The 27135-nt window shown below is 64.0% G+C and overlaps 2 protein-coding genes across 6 annotated transcripts; both read right to left on the bottom strand.

Annotated features, from left to right (window-relative positions):
• Positions 1 to 4825: 4825 nt before the first annotated feature.
• EXOC3L4 (exocyst complex component 3 like 4) lies at positions 4826 to 16230 on the bottom strand. 5 transcript variants are annotated; one of them, XM_046010019.1, is made up of 12 exons: positions 15227 to 15248; positions 12394 to 12830; positions 11239 to 11902; positions 10383 to 10494; positions 9992 to 10114; positions 9532 to 9632; positions 9219 to 9299; positions 8191 to 8305; positions 7564 to 7683; positions 7325 to 7477; positions 6592 to 6713; positions 4826 to 5384 (listed from the first exon to the last, which is right to left on the bottom strand). In XM_046010019.1, exons 2-12 carry the CDS (start codon positions 12812 to 12814, stop codon positions 5192 to 5194), a joined length of 2205 nt encoding a protein of 734 aa, XP_045865975.1. In that variant the 5' UTR covers positions 12815 to 12830; positions 15227 to 15248; the 3' UTR covers positions 4826 to 5191. The 5 variants fall into 5 exon arrangements, 2 of the variants coding, with proteins under 2 accessions (XP_045865975.1, XP_045865973.1); XR_006818835.1 differs by lacking the exon at positions 15227 to 15248 and having other exon boundaries at positions 5254 to 5384; positions 6074 to 6713; positions 12394 to 12814; XM_046010017.1 differs by lacking the exons at positions 4826 to 5384; positions 15227 to 15248 and having other exon boundaries at positions 5391 to 6713; positions 12394 to 12814.
• A 4641-nt stretch (positions 16231 to 20871) lies between these two features.
• Positions 20872 to 25698, bottom strand: LBHD2 (LBH domain containing 2). The gene is made up of 4 exons (XM_046007166.1): positions 25618 to 25698; positions 23806 to 23884; positions 22175 to 22331; positions 20872 to 21111 (listed from the first exon to the last, which is right to left on the bottom strand). The coding sequence occupies exons 2-4, from the start codon at positions 23872 to 23874 to the stop codon at positions 21017 to 21019; spliced, it is 321 nt and encodes a 106-aa protein (XP_045863122.1). The 5' UTR covers positions 23875 to 23884; positions 25618 to 25698; the 3' UTR covers positions 20872 to 21016.
• Between the last annotated feature and the right edge of the window lie 1437 nt (positions 25699 to 27135).

Raw genomic sequence — 27135 nt, 5'->3', positions numbered from 1 at the left:
CAACAAAAAGGTGCCTTGCTCCCCATCAGGCCCCACCCAGTGACAGAAGCACCTCACGAGGCAGCAGTTCCCTGGGAACCAGCAGGGCCAGGAGGGGACCAGGCCGTCCCCAAACCCCTCAGGGCCTGGGTGTTGGGCACTCCCCCTTAGAAAAGACAGAGGGAACCCCTCGCTGCTCTGGGCTTCTGGACTTTGGAGAGGGAAGGCAGAATGGTGGGGGCTGAGGTGTGAAGACCCCCTGGCCCTGGGGAGCTCCATCACCACACCTGCGTTCATTTAGACACGGGGTCCGCCCCGCAGGCCTCAGTCTTCCTTCTTGGAGATGGGCGTGACACAGGCTTGGGAGGTTGCCAGGAAAGGGTTATGGGAGACGGGGGACACGTAAATAACAATAATGCCCTCTTGGGGCCTTGGCCCTCAGCCAGCACCACGTTTACATTTCCTCATGGATGGTCCCCATCTTACACCTGCAGAGACAGCCCAGAGAGGCGGAGTCACTTGCCCAAAGTCACACAGCCGGGAAGGTGCCGAGCTGGGGTCCCAGCCCAGAGGTGTCTGGATCTAGAAGCAGAATCTTAACCCCGGCACCGAGTCCACGGGGAGGGCGGAAAGCGTAAATCAGTGAGCTCAGCCAGGCACACACGGCGGGTACCCGCAGAAACGGCAGGTGCCCCAGAAACAGCAGGACTTTTCATGACATTCCTCTTTTACAAGACCTGGAGATCTCCTTCCATCAGTGTGAAAGCATTGGGTTCTTCATTTGTTTTTGCGAGGCTCAAGAAGGACACCCCACTCCCCCAACCCCCTACCTCCGGCAACAGCAGGTGCTTGCTTCACCAGCGCCTGCCTCTTCGTTGTTCTCGAATATTCCTTGGATGAGCAACGCTTCTTATCACATAAGGAGCCCCGGCTGCTTCTGGGGAAGGACACCAAGGGATGGAAACAAGGAGACATCTCCTCTTAGAACCTTTTTGTACTTCTCAAATTCTGAGCTGTGGGATGGTGTCGCTATCCAAAACACTCATTAAACACTGAAAACATCTAACAAGTATGGTTTTTTTGTTTTTGTTTTTGTTTTTTTTAAAAAGATTTTATTTATTTATTTGACAGAGAGAGATCACAACTAGGCAGAGAGGCAGGCAGAGAGAGAGGAGGAAGCAGGCTCCCTGCGGAGCAGAGAGCCCGATGTGGGGCTCGATCCCAGGACCCTGAGACCATGATCTGAGTCAAAGGCAGAGGCTTCAACCTACTGAGCCACCCGGACGCCCCTAACAAGTATGTTCTGAAGGCCACTAAGAAGTGGGGAGGTATGTGTGCGGATACAGGAAGGGAATCCCTGCAAGGACGACAAGTCTTTGCAGTGACTAGTCCAGGCCCCCCGGGTCCCAGGAGAGGAGCAGACCCCGGGCTGGGTTAGACTTGTCCAGGTTCATCCCTTCCAACCATTTCACTAGAGGAAGGGGCCCAGGCAGGCTGGGCTGAGACCCTGGCAGCACTCACCCATGGGCGCTCCTGGCCCCTGGCACATCTCCCCTACAGGGAGGGCCTGCACCGCCACTGGGCGTGGGGGATGAGGGGGGCCGGGACTCATCCCCCCAGACCCGGGGTGCTGTGGGGCTGGGCCTCGTCAGCGGCGTCCTTGTCTCACCCGCCTCCGCACAGGCCCGCGGCCCAGCCCTCCACGTGGACCGGCTGGAGAAGGGCAGACACGGAGCTGGGAGAGGGGCCTCTCTGGCCTGCTGAGTTCCCAAAGGGACCTGGTGGCAGCAGAGGAAGGAAGTGACGATGGGGGTGGGGGGTGACCCTGGGAACGCGGCAGTGGTGGGGGCCGCAGGACCGCATCCTGGCCATGCGGATGCTGACCCCATGAGGTGTGGGGCCAGGAAGGAAGGGGCTGGAGTCACCAGGCACGCAGGGAAGAGGGAGAGACCGTGCAGGCGTGGAGACGACGCGCTGATGATGCTGGTGGCGTGCTCTGGGTGCCAGGACCCACGGACACTCTCATCTAACCCCCCCCCACCCCGCCCCGGGAGGGCAAGGCCAAGATTTGATCACACTGCTGCCTGGTGCGGCCCTGTGGGCTGGTACAGCACAGCATTCTCGAGGGCAGCTGGGCCCGAGCATCCGGGGACCAACAGGGAGAGGTACCCACAGAAGGCACCAGTCCCAGGCTGAGTTGGGGCTATGTTCCCAGGTGACACTCAGGTCCCCGCTCCATACCCCGGCATTGTCTTTGGGCTGGCAGAAGGACCAGCAAGCCGTGGCTCATGGTGTCCTTGGACCCGAGCTCTCTGCCCTGGGGAGGATGGCCCTCTGTGCTCTCTCACTGCCCTCCCCAGGCTGGGCTGGTGACCCAGAAACTGCTCCGAGCGGGCCTTGTTTTCCCCACAGGCCCGGGGCCAGAGACCAGAAGCGACTCCCCAGTCCTTGAAGAAGCCGGAGGAAGGGCGGGCATTGAAGGAAGCCAGGCTGAGCTGGCGAGGAGAGACCGGGGAGCCACGCAGGAGAATGAGGGTAGCCAGGCGAGACCAGACCAGGGATCAGATGACAGGGCCCGGGACCCCCGCTCTGGGGGCAAAGAGGATGTCCTGCTCCACGAGGGGCACTCGGACACTGGGCACGGCCCCTCCGCCCCCAGGCACACCGCAGGAACACACACGCACACAGGCTTCCGTGGCAGCCAGACAACCTGGCCCAGGAGTCCGGAAGCTGCCCTCTGAGGGCCGGGCCCTCCCCCGTGCTTGGCCTGGACAACGGGATGGCCAAGGAAATACGCTACTCTCTCGGCGAGGCCTCCCGGGACGTGGTGGGCAGGGAGAACGGGAGGGTGTGGGGCGGAATGGTAACGGCCAGAGTCTGGCTCCCTTGGTCTGGCCCACCTCTGGGCCCCAGCCTTCCTGGCCACCGCCTCGGGGCCGCTGTGGGCTTCCTGCTCATCCCCGCTGAGCCCCGGGAGGCCGGGCCTCCCTGCTGGGCCCACAGGAACACGCACGAGCCCCACACACCGCCTGGGCGTGAAGGTTCCGGCCAGGAAAACCTGACTTCCTATCTCCAGGCCCAGACGCGCTCGGGAAGGCGGCCTGGGTCGCAGCCCGAAGCCTCTCGCCCGCGGCAGGAAGCTGCTGTCAGCGTGGCTCCTCCGGTTCGCCGCCTGCAGCCCGCCCCCAGCCTCCTCAGGGCGCCCTCCCCGCCCACCCACCCCGCCGCCTCAGGCTTCGCCACCCCTCAGAGCCCCCCACGGCCCGCACGGCCGCGCTCAGCCTCCGTTCGCAGCCCGGGGCTGCTTCTACTTCAGCCTCCCCAGGGCACAGACGCCTCTCACCGCGGGAAACAGAGGCGCAGGGAGGTCAAGGAATTTGCCCGCTGTCGCATGGCTGGGACTGAACCCCCTTCCCCCCAGCTCTGGAGCCTGTCCTGGAAACCCAGCCCCGGGACCCTCAGCCTCCGGCCAAGGGGCTCGGGCAAGGTCAGGCCTGTTAGGGACGGGGTCAGGGCCAGGGGCTGCGGGAGGAGGCTTCCGCAAGGAGACTGGGGCTCTCACATGGGGTACGGGCTCCCTAGGGAGGACCGGGCTGAGTCTGATCCAGCCCTCCTACCCCACCCAGGTGGTGCCCCCCGACACCCCCTTCTCCCTGGCTACCCCTCTTCTCCTCAAGCTACCTATGCTGGGGCCCGCTGTGCGGCAACCTCTGCCCTCTGTGGGCCTCAGTTTCCCCACAGCGGAAAGATGCAACGATTGCTTGTCAGCGGCAGCGCTGGGACACGCCCTTCCCGCCCCCCCACTCTCCTACACCCCCCCCCCCGGGTTCCCTGCTTAGGGAGGTCTGGACACTCCCTCAGCCCCCTGCCTGCCCCACCCTGACCCCCAGCCCCCATGGATCCATGGAGGGGCTGCCCTCCCCTCAGGACCCCGACAACACTCAGACTTGGCTGTGTTCTCTGGCCTTGGCCTAGGGGCTGTGGCAGACCTCCCTGGCACTGCCCTTGGCCGTCCAGGGTGTGGGGAGGTGGGTCCCGACGGGGGCAGGGGAGTCCTATCCCCCACCTGCCAGGGCCCGCCGCCTGTCAGAACCCTCGCCTTGTGCTCAGGAGACTCGTCCTCACTGGGTTCTCAGGACCTTGGCCCACCAGCAGTCACTTGCCCCCCACCACTGGTGGTCAAGGTCAGGCTCAGAGAGCCGGTGGTCTGCTGCAGAAGGGCGGTGGGAAGGCACCCACGCTGGCTTCCGGTCTCAGTCCCCCCCCCCCCCCATCTCTGCCCTCGGGCTCTGGCTCGGGCTCTCTGGCAGTCTAAAGGCTCTGCCCATGCAAATGAGTTTCCCTGCAGCCTTGCCAGGAGGCAGGAGTCAAATTCCAGGGCCAGGCTTCTGGGAGAGAAGGGGGGCGGGGAGGGGTAACAGGTGCACACTGGAAGGATCTTGCAGCCCCGCCCCACAGAGCTGAGACCAGCAGGCTCAGCACCCCCCACAGGTACTCCCCGGTGACACTTGCCCTGCTGGGAAGTCCCTCTCACATCTAACCCAAATACTTTAGGCTGCAGAACACGCCTTGGCCTTTTCTTGTCTCCCAGGAGCCCGGGCCTGTTGAGAACTGACAGAGCACTTCCCACCCCTGCTGGGTGAGGTTCCCTTGGCACGTGAGGCCCGTGGACCCAGGATCCCAGGGTTAAAGACTGTTTTCTCTGCAGCCACAGGCACAGGCCTTCCCAGCTCTGGACCCGCCTCAGTCTCCCCGTTTGTACAACGGCAGAACCCACAACCACAGAATTTTCCGTCCCAATCCCTTGCTACGCGGAGACCCACCCCTTCTGCTCCCAGCCAAGTCAGCCCCGCCCCCTCTTTCGGGAGGCACCATTTTAATTCACTTTTATTTTCAAAATAAATACTCTGTCCTTCACATTCGTGCTGGGGGTGGAGCTGGACCGTAGGGCAGGGAGGCCTCCCCTGGACGGCAGTCCTGAAGGGAGCTTCTGCCTCCCCCAAACACTCCCCTGCAAATGCCCGAGATGCCTCTCTTCTGGCGCTTCCTCCCAGTACGCAGCCACCTTGTCTGAGGGTGAAGATTCCTCACTATGGGCTTCAAGGCTGGCAGCAGGGCTGAGCGCGTCTCCCCGGGCTCCAAGCTTGGGGCGTAGTGCCCTGGAGCTGATGCAGCCCCCACCTGAACCCGCCCCCCTCCCAGACCCAGGCCCTTAGATGCAGGCGATCAGCAGGTCCATGGAGGTAGGCACCTCGATCTCTTCGAAGAGCACGTGGCCCCCTGCAGCCCCGGAGCCCTCTGCCTTGGCCGCAGCCTTCAGCAGGCCCTGGGCATGCTGCAGGAGACGTTGGTTCCACCGGCGGCCCAGTCTGCGCAGCGCCAGGATGGCCAGCACGTGGTCCCGCCTGCAAAGACACGGCCCTGTCCCTGCCAGCCCATCTCCAGGGGCAATCCCGACTTTGAGGGAGGGGAAGACCTGGGCTCAAGTGCAGGGCCACCCAGCATTCCTGGGGCCCGGCCTGAGAAAGGTCAAGAATGATCGAGGCTGAGGGAGGGGGCAGTGCCCCTGCACAGGGTGGCTGGGGCTCCAAGGGTCCTGAGCTGGGTGGGGAGAGGAGGGGATGTGCCCAACAGGGACAACAGTCCAAGCTGGAGGTCAAGAAACAGTGGAGAAGTGAGCGAGAGAGTGGGATGGCCTCCAGGAGACGGGGTCCTGGCCAGGAAGTGTCCTGGGCCTCTTCCTGGGAGCACTGTGCAGGGAGCCACACGCACAGGCAGCAGGGAAGAGGCAGCTGCAGAGGGCAGGCAGCCCTGGCTCAGCAGCATCCGGAGTCCCCCCTCCTCCCCCCTGCAGAAGGTGGGGGCAGGGGCGGAGCCGGCCTGTGTAGTATAGAGGAACCCCAGGGACCAGGGGGAACCCCCCCCCCCCCCGCCCGCGCGTGCTGTGAGAGGGCAGTCATTTCCAGCCAAAGACAGAGAGAGTCTAGGCTGGGGGAAAGGGCTTTGCCCTGGGCTCTCTGTGGCCTCCGCATCCTGGACTCTCCAAGATTATGGAGAGGTTGGGGTTGGAATTTCCACAGGATCGATGACTCACCATTCTCCCCAACACACCCCCGGGGATCAAAGTCTCCTTCCTCCTGTCAGGGTGTCAGGAGTCTCCAGGCTCCCAATAGGGCTTTCTTGCAGAGGGGGCCATGCCTCCCCTTCAAACTCAGGAATGGGTACTTGTCTCTGGGGTCTGATGCCCAAGGAGGGGCCCCGACCACAACCCACTCCCCCAGGCTGTAGGGGCCTCCCCATCCCAGGGCACTGAAGGATAGTGGCCCAGAATAGCTTCTGAAGGAGGGCTAACCCCCCTCCTCCCCCCTCAACCCCCTCACCCCCCTCTCCCTGCCTGAAGGTCAGGGGCCATGGTCCCCAGGCACTGGCACATAGTGACCCGAGGAAGCGCCCACCTGGCCTGCAAGGTGGCTCCCCTGCCCCCCGGAACAAGCTGTGCCTCCCTGGGTTTCCTCCCCTGCCCACCTAGAAACACAGGGACCCTCTGAAGGCCCCGGGGCCTGGTGGCCTTCTGTCCTTGGAGCCCCGTGAGGGAGCAGGTGGGTAACAGACCTGATGTCAGGGTAGCTCCTGATGAGTGTCTCCAGGTGCCTCAGGATGTTGTCTTTGTAAGTCTCGCCCAGTATGTCAGCCACACACGGGATAGCTTGGTCCAGCCAAGTGGCCTCAGAGCCCTACGGAGGCACGGAGAGAAGTGCTGGCCGGGCCACCTGCCCCGGAGCCTCCTTGCCACCCGTGCCCCGCGACCCCTCCGCTAGAGCCCCGCGCCCACCGGCCCCTGCAGCCGCTCTGCAGCGCCACCGCGTCCCAGTCCCCGCTGTGACTGCCTCCTGCGCTTGTGGCGGAAGGGGCCTCGAGCCTTCCCTTCCCATAATACAGTGCAGAGATGTCTTGCCGTCTCTGCTCAGATGGGTAAACTGAGGCCCCGGCCCGGAGGTACTGCCCAGAATCCTACGGAGTGCGGGGGACCAACAGTCCAGATAAGGGGTGGGTGTGTACGAAGTGCCCCAGCTCCAAAGGGGCGGCCGGGGTGCTGGAAGATCCTCCCACAGGCCCCGCCCCTTCCCGACTCGCCCCACCAACCCACCCGCCGTATGCAAATGTATGGAGATGACCGCCACCTAGCCCCGCCCCAGCCGCAACCGGGGAGAACCCCTTCTGCCAAAGCCCACCCCGCGGGGGCTCTTGCGGAGGCCACTACAATGAGAACGGGGGTGCCCGCGGAAGGTCCCCAGGCCAGAGGCCCCAGAGGCGGGCCCTCGGGGCTGGCCATGGATGCTCCTACCAAGCCCTGGAAGGTGTCGCCGATGGCCTGGGCGTCGACGCCCATCTTCTGGGAGCTTCTGATGCGCTCCTCACCCCGGAACCGCTCGCGCGGCCTCAACACCTGCGCCAGGTACTCTCGGACCACGTACCGGTGCAGCTCCTGCAGGGTCTCCTGGGCGGGCAGCAGCCGCGTCAGGGTCAGAGCCAAGGGCCCTGCCCAGCGCGCGTCCCCGCCAGAGCCCTGCGCCCTTGAGATACCTGCGCCCGCAGGGGGGCCACGTGCTCCAGATGGCGGGCAAAGGCCACCACCTTGTCCATGAGGGGGAGCAGCATGTCTTGTGTCAGCCACGCCTTGGTGCACAGGTCCCTGAAAAGCGGCTGGGAGCGGAAGGGGACAGGAGTCTTCCACCCACATCCTCCTCCTCCCCAGAACCTCCCCTCAGAGTCCAGTACCCGGCTCCTCACAGGGGCCTTGCGGGTCAAGGGACAGCCTGTCCCCAGGAAGAAACTCTGGAGGGGTATCTGGCTCCCTTCTAAAGTCCCCCTGGTAACATCTCCTCTCTTGGCCAGGAATGTCACCAGGCCCTTGGCAGGAATGCCTCGTCTGGGTCTTGAGCTCCAGTGGACAGGGTTTGAGTGTGAACCTCTAGGCAGGCCTTGCTTAGGGGAGCCTGGGGCGGTCCGAGGGGCTGGGTGAGGGCTCTGGTTCCTTGAACCCACCTTCTCGGAGAGGTGGAGACTGAAGTCAGTAGGCATCTCCTGACCTCACTGGTCAGTTCAAGTCCCTTGCCTACCCCGCAGCATACCACCCCTGAAGCTGCTACGAACCCAGGGCACAGGGAGCACCTACTAGGTGTGGAAAGTGGGGAGGGAAGCCCCACTCACTTGCACATCACCCTGCAGGCCCTGGAGCAGCCGTTTCTGGAAGGTACAGGTAGCAGCCACTAGAGGTTTCTCCAGCGCTTCAAAGGTTCCTGGGAACCTGGTCAGAAGGCTGGTCCTGAGGTGGGGCCAGAACAGGGGAGAAGTGGGCAAGGGGGAGCAGGCTGTGGAAGGAGTTCCAGCATGCAGCCTCGGAGCCTAGGTGCCACACCAACTCCGCGAACTTAGACTAGAAGGCGAAGGGCAGCCTCTAGGGCTGCACGGGGTAGTAACCCTGAAGGTGAGATGATCCCTCTAAGACATTGAGTCCCCACGCAGCCCTCAGGAGCAGGTGCTCCGATCTCCATTTCACAGGTGACAGAAGGAAGCACAGAAAGGGAAGTGACTTATCTCGAGGCACACAGCAAGTCGGTGGCCCAGGTAGGATGGGACCCCAGCAGGGGTGGCTCAAAGTCCACCCCCACAGCTGCTGGTGGTCCACAATGTGGGGGACACCGAAGCTGGTCCTGGTGTTGAAGGCATAGAAGGGGGGCAGCCGCTGCCAGCAGAAAGGGGGGGCTCTGCCTTCTGGGGGCAGAGGGACCCAGGTGCCACCCCCAGGGTAGTGGGGAGGATGGAGTGCCAGGGAGGGCTTCCCGGAGAAGGGAGTGTCCCTGAAAAGGAAATGGCTAACTTGGATGAAGGGGGGAAAGATAGGAACCCATGGTGACAGGGGACACACTGGGCGGGCACCAGGCCATGACTGGGCTAGCTGGAGCTGCTCCCCCTCTGCCCTGCATTGAAACTCCCTGCATCCCTTCCAGGGCCTCAGCTCTGAAGGGCGGAGGGAGGACCTTCTCTGGGGGCGGGAGTGGAGACCGGGCCATGCATGGAGGCCTTCTGGGAAGTCCCCCAATGCGTCGCGGGGTCCAGACTCCTCCCCTGCGGCAGCTGGCCACCGCGGGCGCGTACTGTGCCCGGTTCCCCGAGCTCGCGCGCCCCCTGCTGGCGGCGCCGGGCACCTCCTCTGCGGAGGAGCAGGAGAGACCCACCGGAGCTCCTCGCAGGCGTTGATGTTGGCGCCCAGATGAGGTTCGCTCACGGCCTTCGACTCTAGAAAAGCCTTTGCAAACCTGGGGGCGAAGTACGGAGAGGCCTTAGGGACCCTTCCTTGCGCGTCAGCCCTGTGCTCAGGTCCCCACCCAGACCCCCAGGGCCTTATAGCAAGGCCCCTCCCTCTCACCTGTCCTGAGATCTCAGACTGAGCAAACAGGTTGGGCTCTCCCTCCCCGCACCCAGTGACGAGGGCCGTCCTCACCCGGCCACTCCACCCACTCCATCCCCAGGCGGAGGAGGCGGCCGCACCTGGGCAGGAAGAGGCCAAGCGCACGTGCACAGATGCTCAGGGTGGTGGCCTCCAGTTCCGCAGAGATGGCACCGGCCGCCTTCACGTGCTCTGCCACAAGCTGCAAGAGAAGCCACCGGCTGAACCCGTGTCAGAGCCCAGATCCTGACGCCCCTGTCCCCCACTGTGGCCCAGAGGTGTCCCCAGCTTGCCCTGCTCTGTCTCCCCATCTCGGCTACAGCTTCCAGAAGCTCCTCCCCTTCACATCCACGGGCCACTTGCCAAGCTGGGCGCTGAGCCCCGGGGAGCGCAGCCTGGCATATGACCCAGGGTCCCCGATTCCACCCCAGGGGGGGCCTCAGGCTCTCGGCTAATGGGGAGAGGAGGCTGGGACTGGATCGTATAGCTCTGGGTGTCCCCACCTCCAAGGGGACCAAACAGCACCAGAGACCTAGTATGTTTCCCTCCCCCCAGGCTCACCATGTGGACATCGATGGACAGCGGCGTGCAATAGAGACCCTGTAGCACTTCGGGGGGCTCCGTGTCTGCCCACCGACTCTGCTCTAGCTGCAGGATGCTATCGAAGCAGCTCGTGACCTTGGTCTGTGCGAGGCGGCGAGAGGGGCACAGTGAGACCCTCCCAAGAAGGAGTTCCCAGTTCCCCTACCTCCTGAGCTGTCATGCACCCTGGGAGGAAAGGACCACCCTGCTGGGGCATAGGCCTATGCCAAAGGCCACATGGTGAGAAGAAGGGACTCTGGCCTGATCCGGGACCACACACCCTTGGTGCCTCTGGGCACCACACCTCCCCAGGGTGAGGCAGCCACATTCAGCCTGGACCATGCCCCTCAGGCCTGGCCCCTGGCCTCACCTCTAGGAAGCTGGTGTAGTCACTCTCCAGGCGGGCCCACAAGGCAGGAGCCAGGAGTGGGGGTAGTGGCTCCGTGGACAGGGTCAGGTCTGGGGCGCCCAGGAAGTCAGGACTGGAAGGCAGGGCAGGGGCTGAGGGCCTGGGCTGGGCTCCGATGCACGAGTGGCTGCCCTGAATTTCCCCCTGGCCAAGCCTAACACCATCACCAAGCACCAGGCCGCTCAGGGATCTGCCACTCCCCAGCCCCCCACCAGGGAGATCCAGAGAGTGATGGACACCTGCCTGAGGCCACACAGCAAATTAATGAACCCAGGAGTGTTTAGTCACCCTCCTCCCACCTGCTCTCTGACCTTCAGAGCTGAGAAGTGCTCAGAGGTGAAGGTAATCCACCCCATCACACCGTGCAGAGCTGGGGGCGGGAGCTGGCAACAGGCTGGGCCCTGTACGTAGGTGCCCGTCCAAAGGGAAGAGTGGGGGTGAGATCCAGCTTCCTCGAGCCGCCCTGTGTCTGGCCTGAAGGGCTGCCCTTTCATAAATGCGCAAAAGCACCCCATGGACTAGCACATGCCCTCTATCTGGACTCCTCTCCAATGTTTTCCTGCTTTCAGGAAGGGGTGCATAGGTGGCCCCTTAAGAAAATTCTTGGGGGAGAGTACCAGGGCCCAAGAAGAAAAGAATGTCAAAGTCCCCGGGATCTCTGCTGCCCAACCACCAGCCCTCCCCCAGGGAAGAGAAAAGAAAGGAGCCCCGAGCTGCTCAGGGTGAGCGGGCATCCACAGGCCCCCCCGGCTGGGCAGCGGCGGGCTGGGCAATGCCAGCCTCTGGGGCCTCCCGCGGCCGCTGGCTGGGGCCTCACCTGCCGTAGACATTGGCCGCCCAGTCCAGCAGGACGTAGAGCTGCTCGCAGCCCCGGGCGTCCTGCGCGAGCTCCTGGAGGCGCTGGGCCACGGCGCCGTGGAAGGCGCGCAGGTAGGCCTCCCCGGCCGGGAAGCCGGCGGCCGAGTAAGCCGGCAGCACCTCCCGCCGCACCTTCTGCAGGTCGCCGCGAACCACGCCGCCCAGCTCGGCCAGCAGCCGGGCCAGGCCCGACGCCCCCTCGGCCTCGGCCGCGCTAGGAGCCGCCCCGGCGCCCGCCTGCTGCACGCGCTCCTGCGCGCTCTGCCTCACCGCGTCCGCCCAGTGCTGGCGCCAGCGGCGCGGCGTGAGCAGGAAGTCGCCGTCGGCGGGGGGCGCCGGGTGCGCCGCCTCCTCCGCGCGCACGGTGCGGGCCAGCTCGCCGATCGCCGCCGCGTCCACGCCGCCCGGGCCCAGCGTCTCGCGCACGATGGCGCCGATCTCGGCCGCCAGCCCGTCGTAGTGCAGACACACGTCCATGGCGCGCCGCGCGAAGCCCGTGGGGTCCTCCTGGAAGCCGTGCGAGGCTTTCTCGGCCACCAGCCGCCCCTCCAGCTGCCGCAGCTGCTCGAAGGCCGCCAACAGCTGGCGCTCGGTGATGAGGTCGGCCACGGATTTGCCTTGTGCTAGGACGCGCGAGGACACGCAGTGAGGGTGCTCGGCAGCCTTGGCGCCCAGCTCCAGGGTGTCCCGCCCTGGCAGCCCCCCAGGACCTCCCCTCCCGGCGCATGGCTGCCAGGAGCCCTCTGGGACCTGAGAGGACCGGGGCCTTGCCCATTCCTCTAGTTTGGCCAGGAGCCAGGCTGTGGACCGCGGTGGGGAGGTGAGGGTTCCCCAGTCCTGCAGGTCCGGGTCCAAATCCCATTTCCCCACTTCCTGGCTGTGAGACCTGAGGCAAGTCACTTAACCTCTCTGAGTCTCGCTTGGCTCACTCTCGCCTCTCTGAGGGCCCCGTGGAGGCTCCCCTGGTTGAAATGCTGGGAGGATATGAATGCGGTTGGGCAGGGCAGTGTTTGGGGGAGCTGGGGAGGACAGCCTGTCAGGAAGCCTGGGCCCTGCTGCTCATCTTCTGGCCTCAGTTTCCCCCCATGCTCAGTATTGTTTGTGAAGCTCTCACCTGCCTCAGGTTCCAGTTCCTCATGTGCCACCCCAGCGGAGGACCGCCGGCGGCCACCATCCATGACCCTAGAGGGCACCTGTGGGCCGTGGGTCACCCCTGGCGCAGCCGTGGCCTGGGACTGGTCCGTCGAGGAGCTGTCCTCCCGGGCTCGCCGTAGGGACCGGGACAGGAAGAGGGAGCTGCGCCGGAACAGCCCCAGGTCCTCCTCGGGGGCCTGGCCTGAGGCCCGCTGGCTTGACCGGGAGAAGGCCCTCCTGAATGTGCCCAGGCCAGGCCGGGGGTCCTCACGGCGAATGCCGGGAGCTCCCTCGCCGCTTGCCTGCCAGGTGCCCCGCACTGGTGGGGTCTGCAGCTTCTTTGCAGGCTCCTCGGGGCTGTGCAGCTCCGGCCCAGAGGTCACCGTCCACGGCAACGACATCTGGGTAGCAGGAAAGCTGGAGATGAAAAGGAGGCTCAGGAGCTCTGGGGTGGGGGAGGGGGGCGTCCGCCCTGGGGAATGGGCACGGAAACCCCGTGAGAAACCTGTGAGACCTCACGGAGCCCAGCATTGAGGAAGCTTCTCCCAGGAGGTGACCCTAGGCCGGCACCAGGCAGCTCTCGTGGCCAGCGCTTTCTTTGTGCCAGGCTGCAGCTGGCTCTGAGATGGAGACAGCTACTTCCTTCTGGAAAACTTCCCTGACACCACCTTCCCCAGGGCAGCACCCCCTGGCCCCGTGCCCACCCTCCCTGACTTGGCCAGGCCAGACCCTACCGTCCGAGTGGGAGAGGAGAGCTGAACTTGCACTGTTGTCCTGCGGCCCAGCCCAAGCCACAGCCCACAGCCCCCCGGGGCTGGGCCCAGCAACCACATCCAGGATTTCCTGGACGGGAGGTCCTAAGGCCTAAAATGCCCACACCCCCCCACCCCCAGCCTTCACGGCCCTCCCCCCACCCAAAGCCCTCAGCGCACCCTTATTCAGCTCATCAGGCCTAACTGCTTCTGCTCAAAGGGGAGCTCAGGGACCCCTGTAAGAGTCTACCCCTTCTCTGGGTAACTCAGAATTGGAGGGAAGCGGGGTCAGGCCTGAGGTTTGTGGCCACCCCCCCCCCCCCCCCCCCCCCGCTGTCCCCAAGGCTTATCTCCCTATCCAGCCTTGCAGCACTGCAGGGGGCATGGTGGGAGGGACCTGGAGGTCCCCAAGGCAGTCGTCCCTCATTGCTTCTCCTTTCCACCCAGCCCTGCTGTGCTCCCCCAGTGACGGGGTACCGAGGGGGTCTCTAGAGCACGGAGGTGCAGAACAGGGGCTGCTGCCCTTGCCCACCCTGGGCTCCAGGCCTGCCCCAGGGTACACTCACACTCCCTTGTGGCACAGCCTGGCCTGTGTTTGATTTTCTGCCTTTAGGTAAGGCTGGCATGGGAGAGAGGAGACTCCTCAGCGTTGGGGGACTCCCACCCACCGCTTTGTGAGGGTGTGGCCGGGGGAGGGCTCTCTTAGACCAGCAAGGTCTTACTTTAGCCCGGAGAAGTGTGCCGAAAGGGCGGCTGCACCTACTAAAGTCACAGCCCAACCAGAGGCCAGAGCCCCCAGCCCACCCCAGGTTCCCCCCCCCCAGGACAAAGGTCAGGCTGCCACCTGACCCTTGGGTGACATCAGGCAGGAACACCTCTCCCCAGGCCCCCATCTGCCTTGATGGTGATGACACTGGGATGGTCAAGGCCCAGACCCTCACCCACCCCCGAATGCCCTCCAGGGGTCAGACACACAGGTCGCAGCGAAGGCCTCCTTTCCTGTTCCCAGAGGCCACCTAACAGCTGGAGAGAGGCCTTGCTGAGGGAGAGGCAGGAGCAGGTGATTGATGGGTTCTTATCCGCCCTGCCCAGGTCACAGGTCATCGTCCTCTCCTGGGCACTGGGACTCAGGGACCCTGCCCCAACTCGGACTGACCCACACACGCAGGGAACATTGTCCCAAGAGCTTTCTTCCCTCCCCACCCCCAGCTCCCTTTGGGGCCCCTCAGCCACCAGCAGGGTCCAGGCGGCCTGTGCTGTGCCCAGATGTGCTTTGAGCATCGTCACTAGGGGCATGGGGGAAGGTCAAGTGGGCTCGTCTTGGCTGGAGAGAGCTTACCCTTGGTAAACACCGATTGTGTGCCCAGCCCAAGGCCTGGCGCACATCAGGTTTCCCTAAGGACAAAGCTGCAGGGTGTCACGTCATCTCACAGATGAGCAAACAGGCTCAGAAAAGAGGCAGGGTCTTGCCTCCAGCCACACAGCTCAGGGTCAGGGAGCCTTGGGAGCAGAGCCTGGGTCCCTGCGTCTCCCAGCTACAGTGAGGCAGGCTGCTGCCCAAGGACCCCTTTGTCCTGCCCAAGGCGCCCACAGTAGCAGCTGCTCCCGGGTGCCAGGAGAGAGGCCGAGAGGCAGATTTGGGGGAAGGAGGGGCGGCTGGCAGTTTGGGTCTTCTGTGAGGCTACACAAGCAGACGGGTCAAGCAGCTGGCTTGACCACCCTCATCCAGAACCGGACCTGTCCTGAAGGCCCCTGGAGGCCCCCAGCTGGTCTCTCTGCCCTCCTTGACCTTGCTCCCACACTTCCCCAAGCCACTATTGACCCTCCTACAGCACAAGTCAACCAGGTCACTCCCTTGCTTTAGCCCTTCCATGGCTCCCCAGACCCTGGCACCCAGAGCCCCCCACCCCTGAACTTCCTCCAACCTCACCTCTGGGCCTCCTTGACCTGCACCCATCCAGCCTCCCGGGCACCTCTCCGGCCCTCGAATGTCCAGCCTCCCAGCTCCCTCTCAGGCTGCTCCCTCTCCCAGCCTCCCCATCTTAGCTCCCCAAATCTGACCTGGATCTCGGGGCCCAGGGATATGGGTGCCCCCACCTCCAGGGTGTCCTCAGGCTGTGCTGCCCACTGTCCCCGTGGCAATGGGCTTTCCTTACTGGCCCGGGAGTCTCTGTCCATCGGCCCCGTGCCCCTCAGCCCAGAGCCAGCCTGGTGGAGGAGGGGACCGTCAGGTTCAGGGTCCCCGTTGCGATCCTGGCCGGGCCCCACGCCGGTACCTGCCGGCCTCGATGCCCTGCGGACTCCACCTTGACCCTGCCCCATCCCTGCCTCAGCAGCCTTTCTGGACCTCAGTCCACACCTCCCGCTCAGGGCCTGGTTTCACCCTGGGTGTCCTGTGACTGAGGGACGGTGGCATGGTGTGGGGCATCTGCCCCTGGGCCACGAGGCCCCCCAGGGCAGGGAGTGGGCCTGACTCAGCCCCCAGCCAGGCCCGCCCAGTACCTGGCAGGTACCCAAGGGAAACAGATAAGCGATCTAGGTACCCAAGGGAAACAGATAAGCGATCTAACGTGGGGGGAAGCCTGAGGGGAGTGAGTGTCTCCTTTTGTGCGGACGGGCCTTGTGTGTTAACCTGGGTGTGTCCCCTGCACATGTGTCTCAGAGGCCTGCGAGTGGTTCTGTCTGCGAGTCCGTGTGTCTGTCTGTGCCCATGTGTGGGTCTTTCCGTCCGCATAGGCGCGTTCTGCGTGTCTGTGTCTGCACCCGGTGATCTGAGCTGGCGCTCGGGCCTGGGCTCCGAGCTGAGATCCTTGGCCCAGAAGGCCACTGTGAGACCCCGAACCGTCCTCGGCCCCCTGAGTCCCCGCCCGCTGCCCACGGCATCCCCGCAGCCCTCCTGGGCCACCTGCACCGAACGTACCTGCTGGGTGAGGAGAGCCCAGGCCCCAGGCAGGACGGAGCTGCCAGGAGAAGCCTGCTGAGCCGGGGCCCGGGAACTGGCCTCGGTGGCGAGGCTTCTGGAGCAGCCGGAGTGAGTGATCAACAGCTGGGACTTCCCAGCCTGGTCTGCGCACGCCCTGGGCCCACCGGCCCCTCCCCCCGCCCCATCCTCCATCCCTAGCCCATAGTTTCGCTTTCAGAAGTGTCCCTCCCGCCCTCACAGACACTATCACTCCAACCTTTGATTCCTAGCAGTCCACGCGCGCAGGCTGTCAGGGAGCACGCCAGGGAGGGGCAGCCCTTCAGGGCTCAAGGCAGTGTGAGGGGGACCGTTCTGTGGGGGGCCAGAGGCGCCGGCCCGCCGCGGTGGGCCGCGTCCCAGCCCAGAAGCCCTCCCTCTTCTGGGGCCGGGTGCCAAGCTCATTCAGAGAGCCCCTGCCCAGCACGGAGAGCCAAGAGCCCATGGGGCACGGGGGGGGGGGGGGGGGGGACGGATAGTTCTGGGAGGCTGTCACAGGGACAGCAAAGGGAATGTCCTCAGCCACAGGCCATTCCAGAGGGCTTCAGGAGCTGGCATGGAAGGGGGATCAGGGGGAGAAGGATTCTGCTCGGGAGTGAGGAGAGACGGCGTTCTGGGCAGGGGTCAGCAGTGTGTGGATTCGGCCTGGGCCTGCGGAATGGAGAGCACCGGCCCTCCTCCCCAACAGCGGATCCAGCTGGGGAGGGTTTGTGGGGAGGGACACGGAGGCTTCCCAGAAGAAGCAGGCCCCCCATCTTCAGGGGGGGATTCTGGTGCTGGCATCCTTGGAAAAAACTTAGGGAAAATCCAAGGAGGGCTGATTCAGGCCTGAGCAGGCTGGAGCCTCTGGGCCGGTGGGGGGGGGGCGGCGGGGGCCAGAGCAGGGCAGGTGGAGACAGGCTCGTGTCCGAGGGCCGCCAGGACGCAGCGCCGCTGGCTGGGGCCAAGTTTATTTTCTCCAAGTTCTGGAGGTGGAAATCCGAGATCCAGGTGTCAGCAAAGCTGGATTCTCCCACGGCCTCTCTCCTGGGCAGGCGGACGCCATGCTCTCCCCGCGTCCTCACACGCTCGTTCCTCTGTGCGTGTCTCTGTTTTGTTCTTATGAGGCCACCAGTCCTGTAGGATCAGGACTCACCCTAATGGCCTCATCTGAACATAATCACCTTCTTCAAGGCACGATCTCCAAATATAATCACCTTCTGAGGAGTTGTTGGGAGTTAGGACTTCAGTGAGGAATTTTCGCAGGACAAACTCCAGCCCAGGAATTGTTGGGAGTTAGGACTTCCACGTAGGAATTTCGCAGGACAAACTGCCGCCCACAGCGGACTGGAAGGCACCTGAGAGGCTGCAGCACCCCGCTGCCGTCTGTAGCCGGTCAGATCGGACCCAGAGATACCGGCACCTCCTCCAGGAAGCCCTCTGGCTTCCCACTTGAGTCACGAGCCCCCTGAGCCCTGGGTACCCCTCTGTGAAACAGGGTCACACGTCTCAGCTCGAGCCCCGTGGACTGGAGTCCCCACCCCCCACCAGCTCAGGCTGGTCTGCTCGCCGGCCTCCAGTACCACGTGTCTCCAGCAGTCAGAAGCCGAGAGATCGGAGGGGAATGCACAGCTTCAGAGACGAGGGACACCCCACAGTGACAGCCCGGGGCTCTTCCTTGGCAGTCCCAGGGCCTCTGTGGAGTGAACACGTCCACCCTCGTTGCACTGGAACACCGACTCAGAGGCGTAGGAACCTGCCCGCAGCCACAGAGCTGGTGAGACAGAGGCCAGGACGCCAGCCCCAGGTCCTGCCTCTGAGGACTGGGGTCTTCCCATAGGGCGAGGCCCTGGTGGACACCAGGGGCTCCTCAGACTGGCCTTCCTGTTCTCTACTTCACAGGGCACATTAGAGTCTCCTCCCCTCAAGAGCGGGGTCCCCGGAAAGCTGGCAGCACCCAGGGCCTGGGGAGTTGCGCCCGAGCCTCTCCCCAGCTCCCAGCTCCGCCCCGCACCCATTCCCAGCCTGGGCCCCCTTTTCAGCATGAGGCTGTGCTGGTTCTTTCATCCCATCTCCACGCTGTGGTTCCCCAATTGCCTCAGTAAAATCCCTGTAGAAAAGTCCAGCCTTGTCTCCCAGGAACCCTGGGCTGTGGCGGGACAGCCGGGGCTGCTCTGGCCGGGGTCAGGAGAAGGCAGAGCAGGGGGAGAAGCTGGGAGGGGGAGGAGCAGCTCGGGGCGCCAAGTAGAGGACAAGTCCAGCTGCCCCACATGGGGCTGCAAGACCTTCGGAGAGGCTGGTGACTGGGCCTCAGGGCACTCCTCCGGAAAATGCAGCATGGCGTGGGGCGCCTGGGGGGCTCAGTGGGTTAAGCCTCTGCCTTCGGTTCAGGTCATGATCTCAGGGTCCTGGGATCAAGCCCCCCATCGGTCTCTCTGCTCAGCGGGGAGCCTGCTTCCCCCCTCTCTCTGCCTGCCTCTCTGCCAACTTGTGATTTCTCTGTGTCAAATAAATAAATAAAGTCTTAAAAAAAAATGCAGCTGTTGAGGACATGTGTCCAGGGCAGCAGAGAACCTGCTCCCAGGTGGGAGAGGGCAGGGAGAAGGACTCTCACCCCCAGATGCTTGCTTGTGCCCGGGGTTCCGGGGAAGCCAGGCTGTCACACCCCGAATGCAGATACCAGAGGTGGCAAATGTCACCCACACCGCAGCCAGGACCAAACAGACCAGGCAGAGAGCAAAAGCCTGGGTTCGGTCCTCTGCTCCTAACCGGCTTTGGGTCCAGGCTTTGGGTCGGGGCAGGGGATGGCGCCTCTTTCTCCGAGATATTGCAAAGCTGAGGTGGCCCGTCTCCGACCTGCACTAGGCAATGACCCCAACCCATGCCGGAGTGGGTCCTCCAGATGATTCCCAAGGCCATCCCCACCCCCTCCCGCAGCCTGCCCTGGGGGCGGGGCCTCAGGGAATAGGGGTGGGGCTACCGGGTGGGCGGGGCATCCACTTCTGGTACCGCCCCCTCCCGCTCTGCGGGAACCAGCTCTTGTGAGTGAAGGTCGCTGGGCTGGGGACCAGTCTTTAAGGGACTGTGTCTTGCAGGCTGGGGGCCTGCGCTTGGAGGGGCGGACATGCCGAGCCCTGCCCCCACTGGACTGCCTCAGTGGGCCTGACTCCCCCATCCTGGACTCAGTGGGTACCGCAGGTTCCTGGGGCCTCCAATTATGGGTCACCTCCTCTCAAGGCCTGCCCTGGTCGATGGTGGGCTTCAGTGTGGTATTGTGGGTACCACTCGGGCCTGGCTCTCAGGGGGACCTGGATTCTGTCCCAGCTCAGCGATTTGTCAGCTGTGGGACCTTGGGACAGTCGTATACAAATGAGTTTAACACTGTACCTGGGAGGGGCTCCGAAGAAATCTCAGTAAATGAGACCTGGCCCACCCCACCTTCCGCACCAGGAATACGCACATCACCCCTGTTTGCTCAAGTCCCTCACCCCACGACCCGTGTGTCGGTCAGCAAGCCCCGGCATGCGTCCTGTGAAATGTCTGCCCCGCTCCCACGTCCCTGCGGAACCAGAGGAGGGCTGGAGACGGAGGACAAGAAGGACTTGGAAGGACAGTCCAACACCTCTTCTAAGCTAGAGACCTGGTGGGGGGGGCCACGGAGACATCTGGGACTGTGGACGTGGCTCATGGGGCCATGGGGTTAAAATTAAAACAGGCTGCCAGGCAAACTTCCTCACCTCTGCCTTCCACCTCTCCTGCATTTGGGGCTGGGTTATTTTTAGAAGGAAGGCGTGCTGGAGGAAGTGCCTCGTTCATCCTCGAGGTGAGCAAGGCCTCCAGGAAAGAAGAGAGGAGCTTGTATCTCCCACCTGCCCTCCGAGCTCACCAGGGCCCTGTCGCACGAGGACTTTGTTGAGCTTAACATTTATGCGGGGCTGCCTCCGGCCAGGCCCTGAGCTTTCTCTGCCCTGGGTCAGGCTAGCCAAGGGCAGAGGACCAGAACGGGAGGCCGGGAGGGAGGCCAGCACACCTGGGCTCCAGCAGTGATTGGGTTTCTGCCCCACACCCATGCTAACCCCAACCAGCCAGGAGGGCTCCCCTTGCGCAGAGGGACACGGCCAAGAGACAATATCGCTGGACCCCTTGGAGGGACAGGGCCCTCACGTGGGCAGGGAGAGGTGCCTCCCCGCCCAGTCCCAGGGACCCCGTCACAGCTGGGGTCCGGCCGGGCCGTGGGTGCCTCTTCACGTCAGTGTGTTCATCCGCCAAGTGGGACTTTCGCAAGGACTTGAGGAGACCCAGCCTGGAATAGGACCCCCATCCTATGGGCCATTCCTGTGCCCTAGGCTCCCAGTGAGAGGAAGGAATCTTGCCCTCAGGTTCTGGCCAGAGCTGGAGGCCCCAAGGAGGGGGGAGGGCCACCTGGAGGAAGCTGGTCCTGCCTTGGGTGGTCCTGGCTGAGGATGAGCAGAGCAGAAGGCCCAGGGCTGGGGGTCCAGAGGAGCAAAGTCCACAGGAGCAAACGGCCCCACCAGCCACCCCACTCCCGGGGTAGAACACCCGAGTCACTCACTTGGCACTCTGGCCTGGTCACCCTGGGCTCCGAGTCAAGGCCCTTGTCTGGAAGGCCATGGAAAACCCAAACTGTCCCCAAGCCCTCGGGGCCCTAGCAAATGTGCCCGCCAGCCACCAGGAAGGGCCTTTATTTCTGCGACAAGGAGGGTGTGATCCAGACCCCGGGCTGCAGATGGCAGAGGGCAGGCGGCGGTCCTGGCCAGACCCCGGGAGGCAGGAGGCGGTGGTTGTGCCATCCTCTCTCCAAGCATCAGCCCAGCCACCCTGGGGCCAAGGCCCTCCCAGTTGTCAGCCAGCAGTTTGCTGGATGCCCAAGAATCAGGCCATGTCCTGCCCCCTTACTGGGGGCCCTGGGGGGCCTGGTCCTTGCAGCTGGCGTGCTTGCTGCTGGCATCTTCTGGGGCCTTCCCGGGTGCTTCCCTCGGCGAGGAGGCTGCAGAGACATGAAGGCCTCCGTGTTGCTGGGCTGCATTTCTGACAGGCTGGCAAGGAAAGGGAGGGGCAGGCAAGGCCCGGCTCTGGGAGCAGGAGCCCTTCCTCCCCCAGGGCCAGCGCGATAAGGTGGCAGATTGGAGGCAAGTCGGGGGCCAGCCTGGAGACACTCCCCCCCACCAAGAGCCCAAGTTCCAGTGGTTACCCAAGGGGTGATCCCTGGTGCCGCTCCGGGCCCTAGATAGAAGCTGACGGAGATTGAGGGGGCTTTGGGGAAAGGCGGGGGTTATGGCCTGGACGGGCCCTCTCTGGGCCTCAGCTGCTGGGGGCTGACATCTGAGAAGTTGGGGAGGGCAGGGAGGGGGCTAGGCGGCCCCAGCTGAGGCCAAATTCATTTCCTCTTCAAGGGACAGACTTCCCAGGGGACGAGACTTCCCAGGGCACAGCTTGCCCCTCAGTGCCCTCCACAGAGGCCCCCACTGGCCAGCCTGCCATCTCTCCCGTGCCTCACACCTGGGCCCTGGAAGGCCCCTCTCCTGCCCACACATCCTCCTCCTTCCAGAAGCTTCCTTGGCTCTGGCAGCCTCTTGGCCTTTACTCAGGCACTGGTGGCCAGCATGGGTGCCTGCCGCTAGGGCGGCTCGTCTCCCACCTCCTGGGCACCCAGGCTGGGCCTGCTCAGCACCCATCCTTTTCCGGGCCCCCTGAATGCACGCTTGTCCCCCAGGCAGTGCATCAGGAGGGAGGGGAGAGGAGCTGGAATTGACAGAAGCACCGAGTCTTGTGTCCAACAGACCCCGAATGCGTGCCTCCCACCGCCGGGCCTGGGGCTCACCATAGCAGGTGGGGTCCTCGTGTGCAGGTGGGAGGGCGCATTGGACAAAGAGAGGGTCAAGGACACGAGGCTCCCGGGTGCCCCCGCAGAGGCTCAGGCAAGTGGCTGCGATGGTGTGCACAGGCTGGAGGGGTAGCCCGCCCTCCCCCCCCTCCCCCCTCTCCCCTCTCCTCCCCTCCCCCCTCTCCCCCTCCACACCACCCTCCCCCCCAGGCAGCCCCTCACTCACCAGCGGCGCCCTGGGTCTGGGCTGACCCCCTCAGGGCGCCCTCTGGCGGCCAGCGCAGCTCTCCGCTCTCCACGGAACCCGCCTCGCTGGACTCCACCACAATTGAGGGCAGCCGCGGGCCCAGCCGGGGGCCCTTCTCCCGGGCACCTGCAGCAGCCTGCAGGGAGGGCGGGCAGCGGTCAGGTGCTCCCTGCTCGCTCCCACACCCCACGCCTGCCCTGCACGCTGTTCACTGCGAGCTTCACGTGTGCGTGCGCGGCGTGGGTGTGCCAACCCCTCCCCCGTCCCACCACGTGGGGGGACCGAGCACTCAGCACCTGGGGCACCAAAGGATCCAACTGTGCTCAGGCCTTAGGCCCATTTCACAGACAGGAGCCTGAGGCCAGAGAGCCCAAGGCCACCTGGTGAGCGAGCCCAGGGCTTCTGTGTGCCCAAGCTGCCTCCCACATCCTGTTCGGCCCCTTCCTGGGGTCTTCTGTGCGGGGCCCTTGGTCTCCTCCCCAGCTCCGAGGAGCTGGGAAGCTGTTACCATGGCAACCGGAGGCTCTCTGGGCTCGCTCTGGGCTCATTGTTCGGTGCCCACAAGAGTGTGCGGGGGCTGCCTCCCCAAGCCCTCCTGGTCCCCTCTGCATCCCCGCCTCCCATTCAAGGCCTCCAGAGGGAGAGGCCCGCATGGCCAGCGCTCCCACACGGCCCTCTGGCTGAGGCCACAGCAGCGGATGCCTGAACTGTCCTGCGTCCCTCTCCCCAGGGGCAGGAGTGCCTTGAGGAAAGGCAGGCCCTCCGCTGCAGGACTGGGCTAAGTGGCTCAGAACCACCACAGCAGAACCATCTGTGAACCTGTGTTGAAATGCACCTTCCCGGGCTCTCTGGGTGGGGGGCAGGAATCGGCATTTTCACCAAGAACCGCAGGGTTCCCTCATGAGGCTGGGACTGCCTTGCAATCGGCAGCACAGGGCCCTGCCTGCCGCGCCGCAGCTACGGGACCATCCGGCTCCTCCTGCTGACATGGCCGGGCCTCCGGGGTCCCTCCCCACCTGCCGTTCTTGCCCCTGCCCTCCTCGGCGAAGGCCCGCCGACTCCCAGCCTGGGCGATCCTCAGCCCAGAGTGTGCCATTGGAATGAGGGAGGTCCCGCCAGCGGCTCTTGGAGGTCTAAGGCTTGGTGTCCACCTGTCCCGCCGGGGGGGGGGGGCTGGCCCCCGTGTGACTCTGGGCTGGTCCCCTTCCCCTGCCCCACCAGCCGCCCGCAGTGCCAGCAGTGACAGGGTCCCAACTCTAGAGCGCAGGGCACCAAGACTGTACCCTCACATAGGGACTTCACTTTCTGGATGCATCAACACAGCCCCTGAAAACTAGGGGACCGGGGCGGGGGACTGTGGCATTGCCTCACCCACCAGGGAGCGGACCACTTTGGGGAACAGTCCCGAGGGTCCTCGAGGACCAGTGGTGCCAAGGAAGTCAGGGAGGCTCAGCCGCCAGTTGCTTTATGCAGCAGACTTCCAGGGAGGAGCATCTGCCTCGCTCACATGGATGGGTAAACTGAGGCATGCCTCAGCTCACAGGCCAGAGCTTGAGGCTGGCTTTCTCCTGTCCCCGTGGCTGGCAGACCCCAGGGTCCCAACTGTGTACCTTTCCTGCTGGGCCTCCGGCCTCCTCCGCTGGGCTGAGCTCGAGCATGGCTGGCTGGGGGGCAGTCATGTCGTTGCCACTGTCGAGGTGCGTGAAGACGGGGGTTGTGGGCAGGGGAGAAACAAGATGTCCGCCAGGGGACGGAGACTGGAGTCCACTCTCCTCCTGTGAGCTTCCGGCCGCTCTAGCCTGCACCCGCCCCCCACCCAGCCCCTGCCCCTGCTTCAGCTGAGCGTCCTGCACCACTGCTCCCTGCCCAAGCCCATCACCAGAGGGGACCCTGGAGGGCACCACGCAGCGTGCCCAGTGTTGCAGGGGGCAGGAGTGGCGCAGAAGCTGACTAAGCCTTGAGACCCATGAAGGTTTCTTTGAAGAGGCCCGCTGATCTGAGGCCTGATGGCTGAGCAGGAAGCTGCCAGGCCAGTGGGGAGGAGAGAGGATGTTCTGAGACAGGGAATAGCTAGGCAAGGACACAGAGATCGGGGGACCCAAACAGGTTTCTGAGCCAGGAGGCCGGGAGCCCCTGGAGTCAGGTTCAAGTCAGCCAGAGACAAAGGTGGCCAGGTCCTCTCCAAGAGTGGACACCCCTCACCCACTCGGGGCCGGGCCCTCGATACCCACAGCCAAAGGGAAACCAGCATCCTGCCTGCACTTGGCCAAGCCCACTCGGGCCAGCACAAGGGCAAGGGAGCCCAGCCAGGGACAGCCCAGCAAGGCTCTGGGAAGAGAAGCCCTGGCGGCCTCCTAGGCACCAGCCTCCGACTCTCCACCTGTACTTGGCCAGAGGCAGAAGTGGGGGTGGGGTCTGGCTGGGAGGCCGCAGGCAAGGGACAGGAGTGCTGGGAGGGGCCTGGGCAGAGGGACAGCAGCAGGCTGGGGGATGGGGTGCCTGTGAAGCCTTGCTTGTTGTGGGGGAGCTGGTCCTGTGGGCACCCAGCAAAGGGGGAGGGTTGCTATTCTGGGATATGAGCTTTCTTCCATTGAATGCCCAGCTCAGTTTGGTTCGGGTCCCACTGAGACCCAGGCAAGGCTGGGAGGGGGCCATGTGCCTCCAGCCGGTCCCAGAGCAGGAGAGCCAAGCCCTACCCTCCCTCTCTGAGCCGACGCTCCCACATCAGTCCTTCCATATGTGCCCTTTCTGGAATCCCATCCCAGAACTCAGAACCTCAGCTAGAGCCCAGGGCAGCCAGGGCAGGGACCAAGAGTGGGACCCAGAGATGCACACAGATTCGAGAAAAACCCCCGAGGGAAGGCAGACAAACCAGCTAGCCACAGAGATAAGGCAGAGGTGATAGGACTGGGGAGAGAAGAGGGAAACAGAGCCAGAGGGACCATACAGATAGAGGGAGAGAGACGGAGACCCAGAGGGATTGAGAAAGACAAATGACAGAACTGTCGCCTTGGGCCCGGCAGGGGCCAGGCAGCCAGCCAGCAAGTCTCTAAGGGCTGCCTCCCCGCTGTCCCGCGCGGCCAGGGCCAGCGGCCGCGGCAGCATTCGCCCATCAAGGTCTCCCGCCACCCGCCACCCCCCCCCGCGCCTGCCCCTCCGCCGGCGCCCAGGTGCGGCAGGCCAGGTGCGGTCCCCAGGTGCACAGCCCCCAGGAGCACTGCGCTCGCCCAGAGCCCGGCGTCCCCAGCCAGGAGCTGAGCGCGGCCCCGCTGCCTCCTCTCTCCCGAGGGAGCTCCGACTCGGACCCCCCAAACTCCCCCCGCCTTCCTCCCCGCCCAGCCCCGCGGAGCCGGGGCGCACCGGGGGCGACGGCTGGGACGAGTGTGGGGAGGGGGCGTCCCCTGCGCCTCGCTCACACTCACCCTCCGCGCTGGATGCTCGCGCCGAGTCGCCAGGCTCGGAGCTGGCAGCCTGGGTTCGCCCTCCCCGGCTGCCGCCCGCCCTCCCCGGTGCTCTCCGCCCACACTCGCGCGCGGGGGTCCCCATGACACTCCGGCCGCGGGGCGCTTCCGCGCTCCCAGCCCCAGCTCCCCGGTAGCGCGCCCCGGGCGCATCCTCCGCTTGACAAAACCGCAGCCCCCAGAACCGGATCCCTGTCACTTGAGACCATAAGCCTCAGGTCCGAGGTTCAGGAATTGCAGGCGGTGGGGGGCTGGAGTGGGGGGTGGGGGGTGGTCAGAAGTCAGTGGGGTCAGAGACAGGGAAAGAAGACACCGCCCAGTTTGAAGGAGTGAAGAGAAGGGAAACAAGTGGGATGGCCTCTGTGGTGGTGGGGGGGGGGCGGTGTGTGTACCTGCCCAGCTTCCCACTCCTCTTCGCCCCAATCCCATTCCCAAAAAGGAACACTGAAGTCCAGAGACAGCCTGGTGGACAGACCTCACAGCGGAGGGCGAGGTGCACAGCCTCTGAGCCACATAATTCCCGCCCTTCCGCCATCCAGCCTCTAACACCCACCATCCTTACCTAACATCCAGCTTCTAGCCAACACCCATAGTCCACCCTTCAGTGTCCACTCAGCCAACCATCATCCACTAAGCACCACCTCGCTTGTCTTCTACCAACCAACCACCAGCCAGCCACCGTCCCACATTCCTTAACCCTCCAACCCCAACCACCGCCCACGATTCAACCAGTATTCAGACGGGCCATGCATCTATCCATTCGTCAACCACACCCACTACCTACTGAGCATCCACACACCATGAAAATACCCGTCGGTCCACCCACCGCCTACCCACCCATCACTCACTAACAGCTTTCCGTCAGTATTTAATCACTATTCGTCTACCCTCCATTTATCCATCCACCATAGGTCCGGTTGTCATTAATCAATCTATCATCTCTCTACTACCCATTTATCTGGATTTATCCACTACTTATCCACTCGACTCCATTGTCCAATCAGCCGCAATTTGTCCCATCTACAATTCAGGTACCAATCAGTCACCATCACTCCTCCACTGATATTTCTACGAACTACAACCCATCACCCATCCACTCGCTAACCATCTACCATCTACCCAACTCTTATCCCTATTCACCACATATCTAGCCCCTCATTGTCCACCTCACAATATCCATCAACTAGCCATAATTCACTATTCATTCAAAACCCATCAAGGTATCATCTACTATCTACCTACATTCGTCCGTTCCAGAATACCTTATTGAGTGCCCTTCTGTGTGCCAACTGTTGTTCTAGGGGCTGGAGATAGAGTGCAGAGAACAGTGATCATTCATCCACCATAATCCATCCACCATTACAATCCATCCACGATCCCTCCACTTACCATCCATGCATCAACTTCCACCCATTGTTCACTGTCCATTCAGCACCCGTCGTCATTCACCGTCCATTCACTACCCACCTGCCATGGGTA

This window comes from Meles meles, chromosome 6, assembly GCF_922984935.1.
Source record: "Meles meles chromosome 6, mMelMel3.1 paternal haplotype, whole genome shotgun sequence".
Taxonomy (NCBI): domain Eukaryota; kingdom Metazoa; phylum Chordata; class Mammalia; order Carnivora; family Mustelidae; genus Meles; species Meles meles.
Note: the sequence above shows the minus strand (reverse complement) of the source record. Positions and strands in the feature narration are given on the sequence as shown.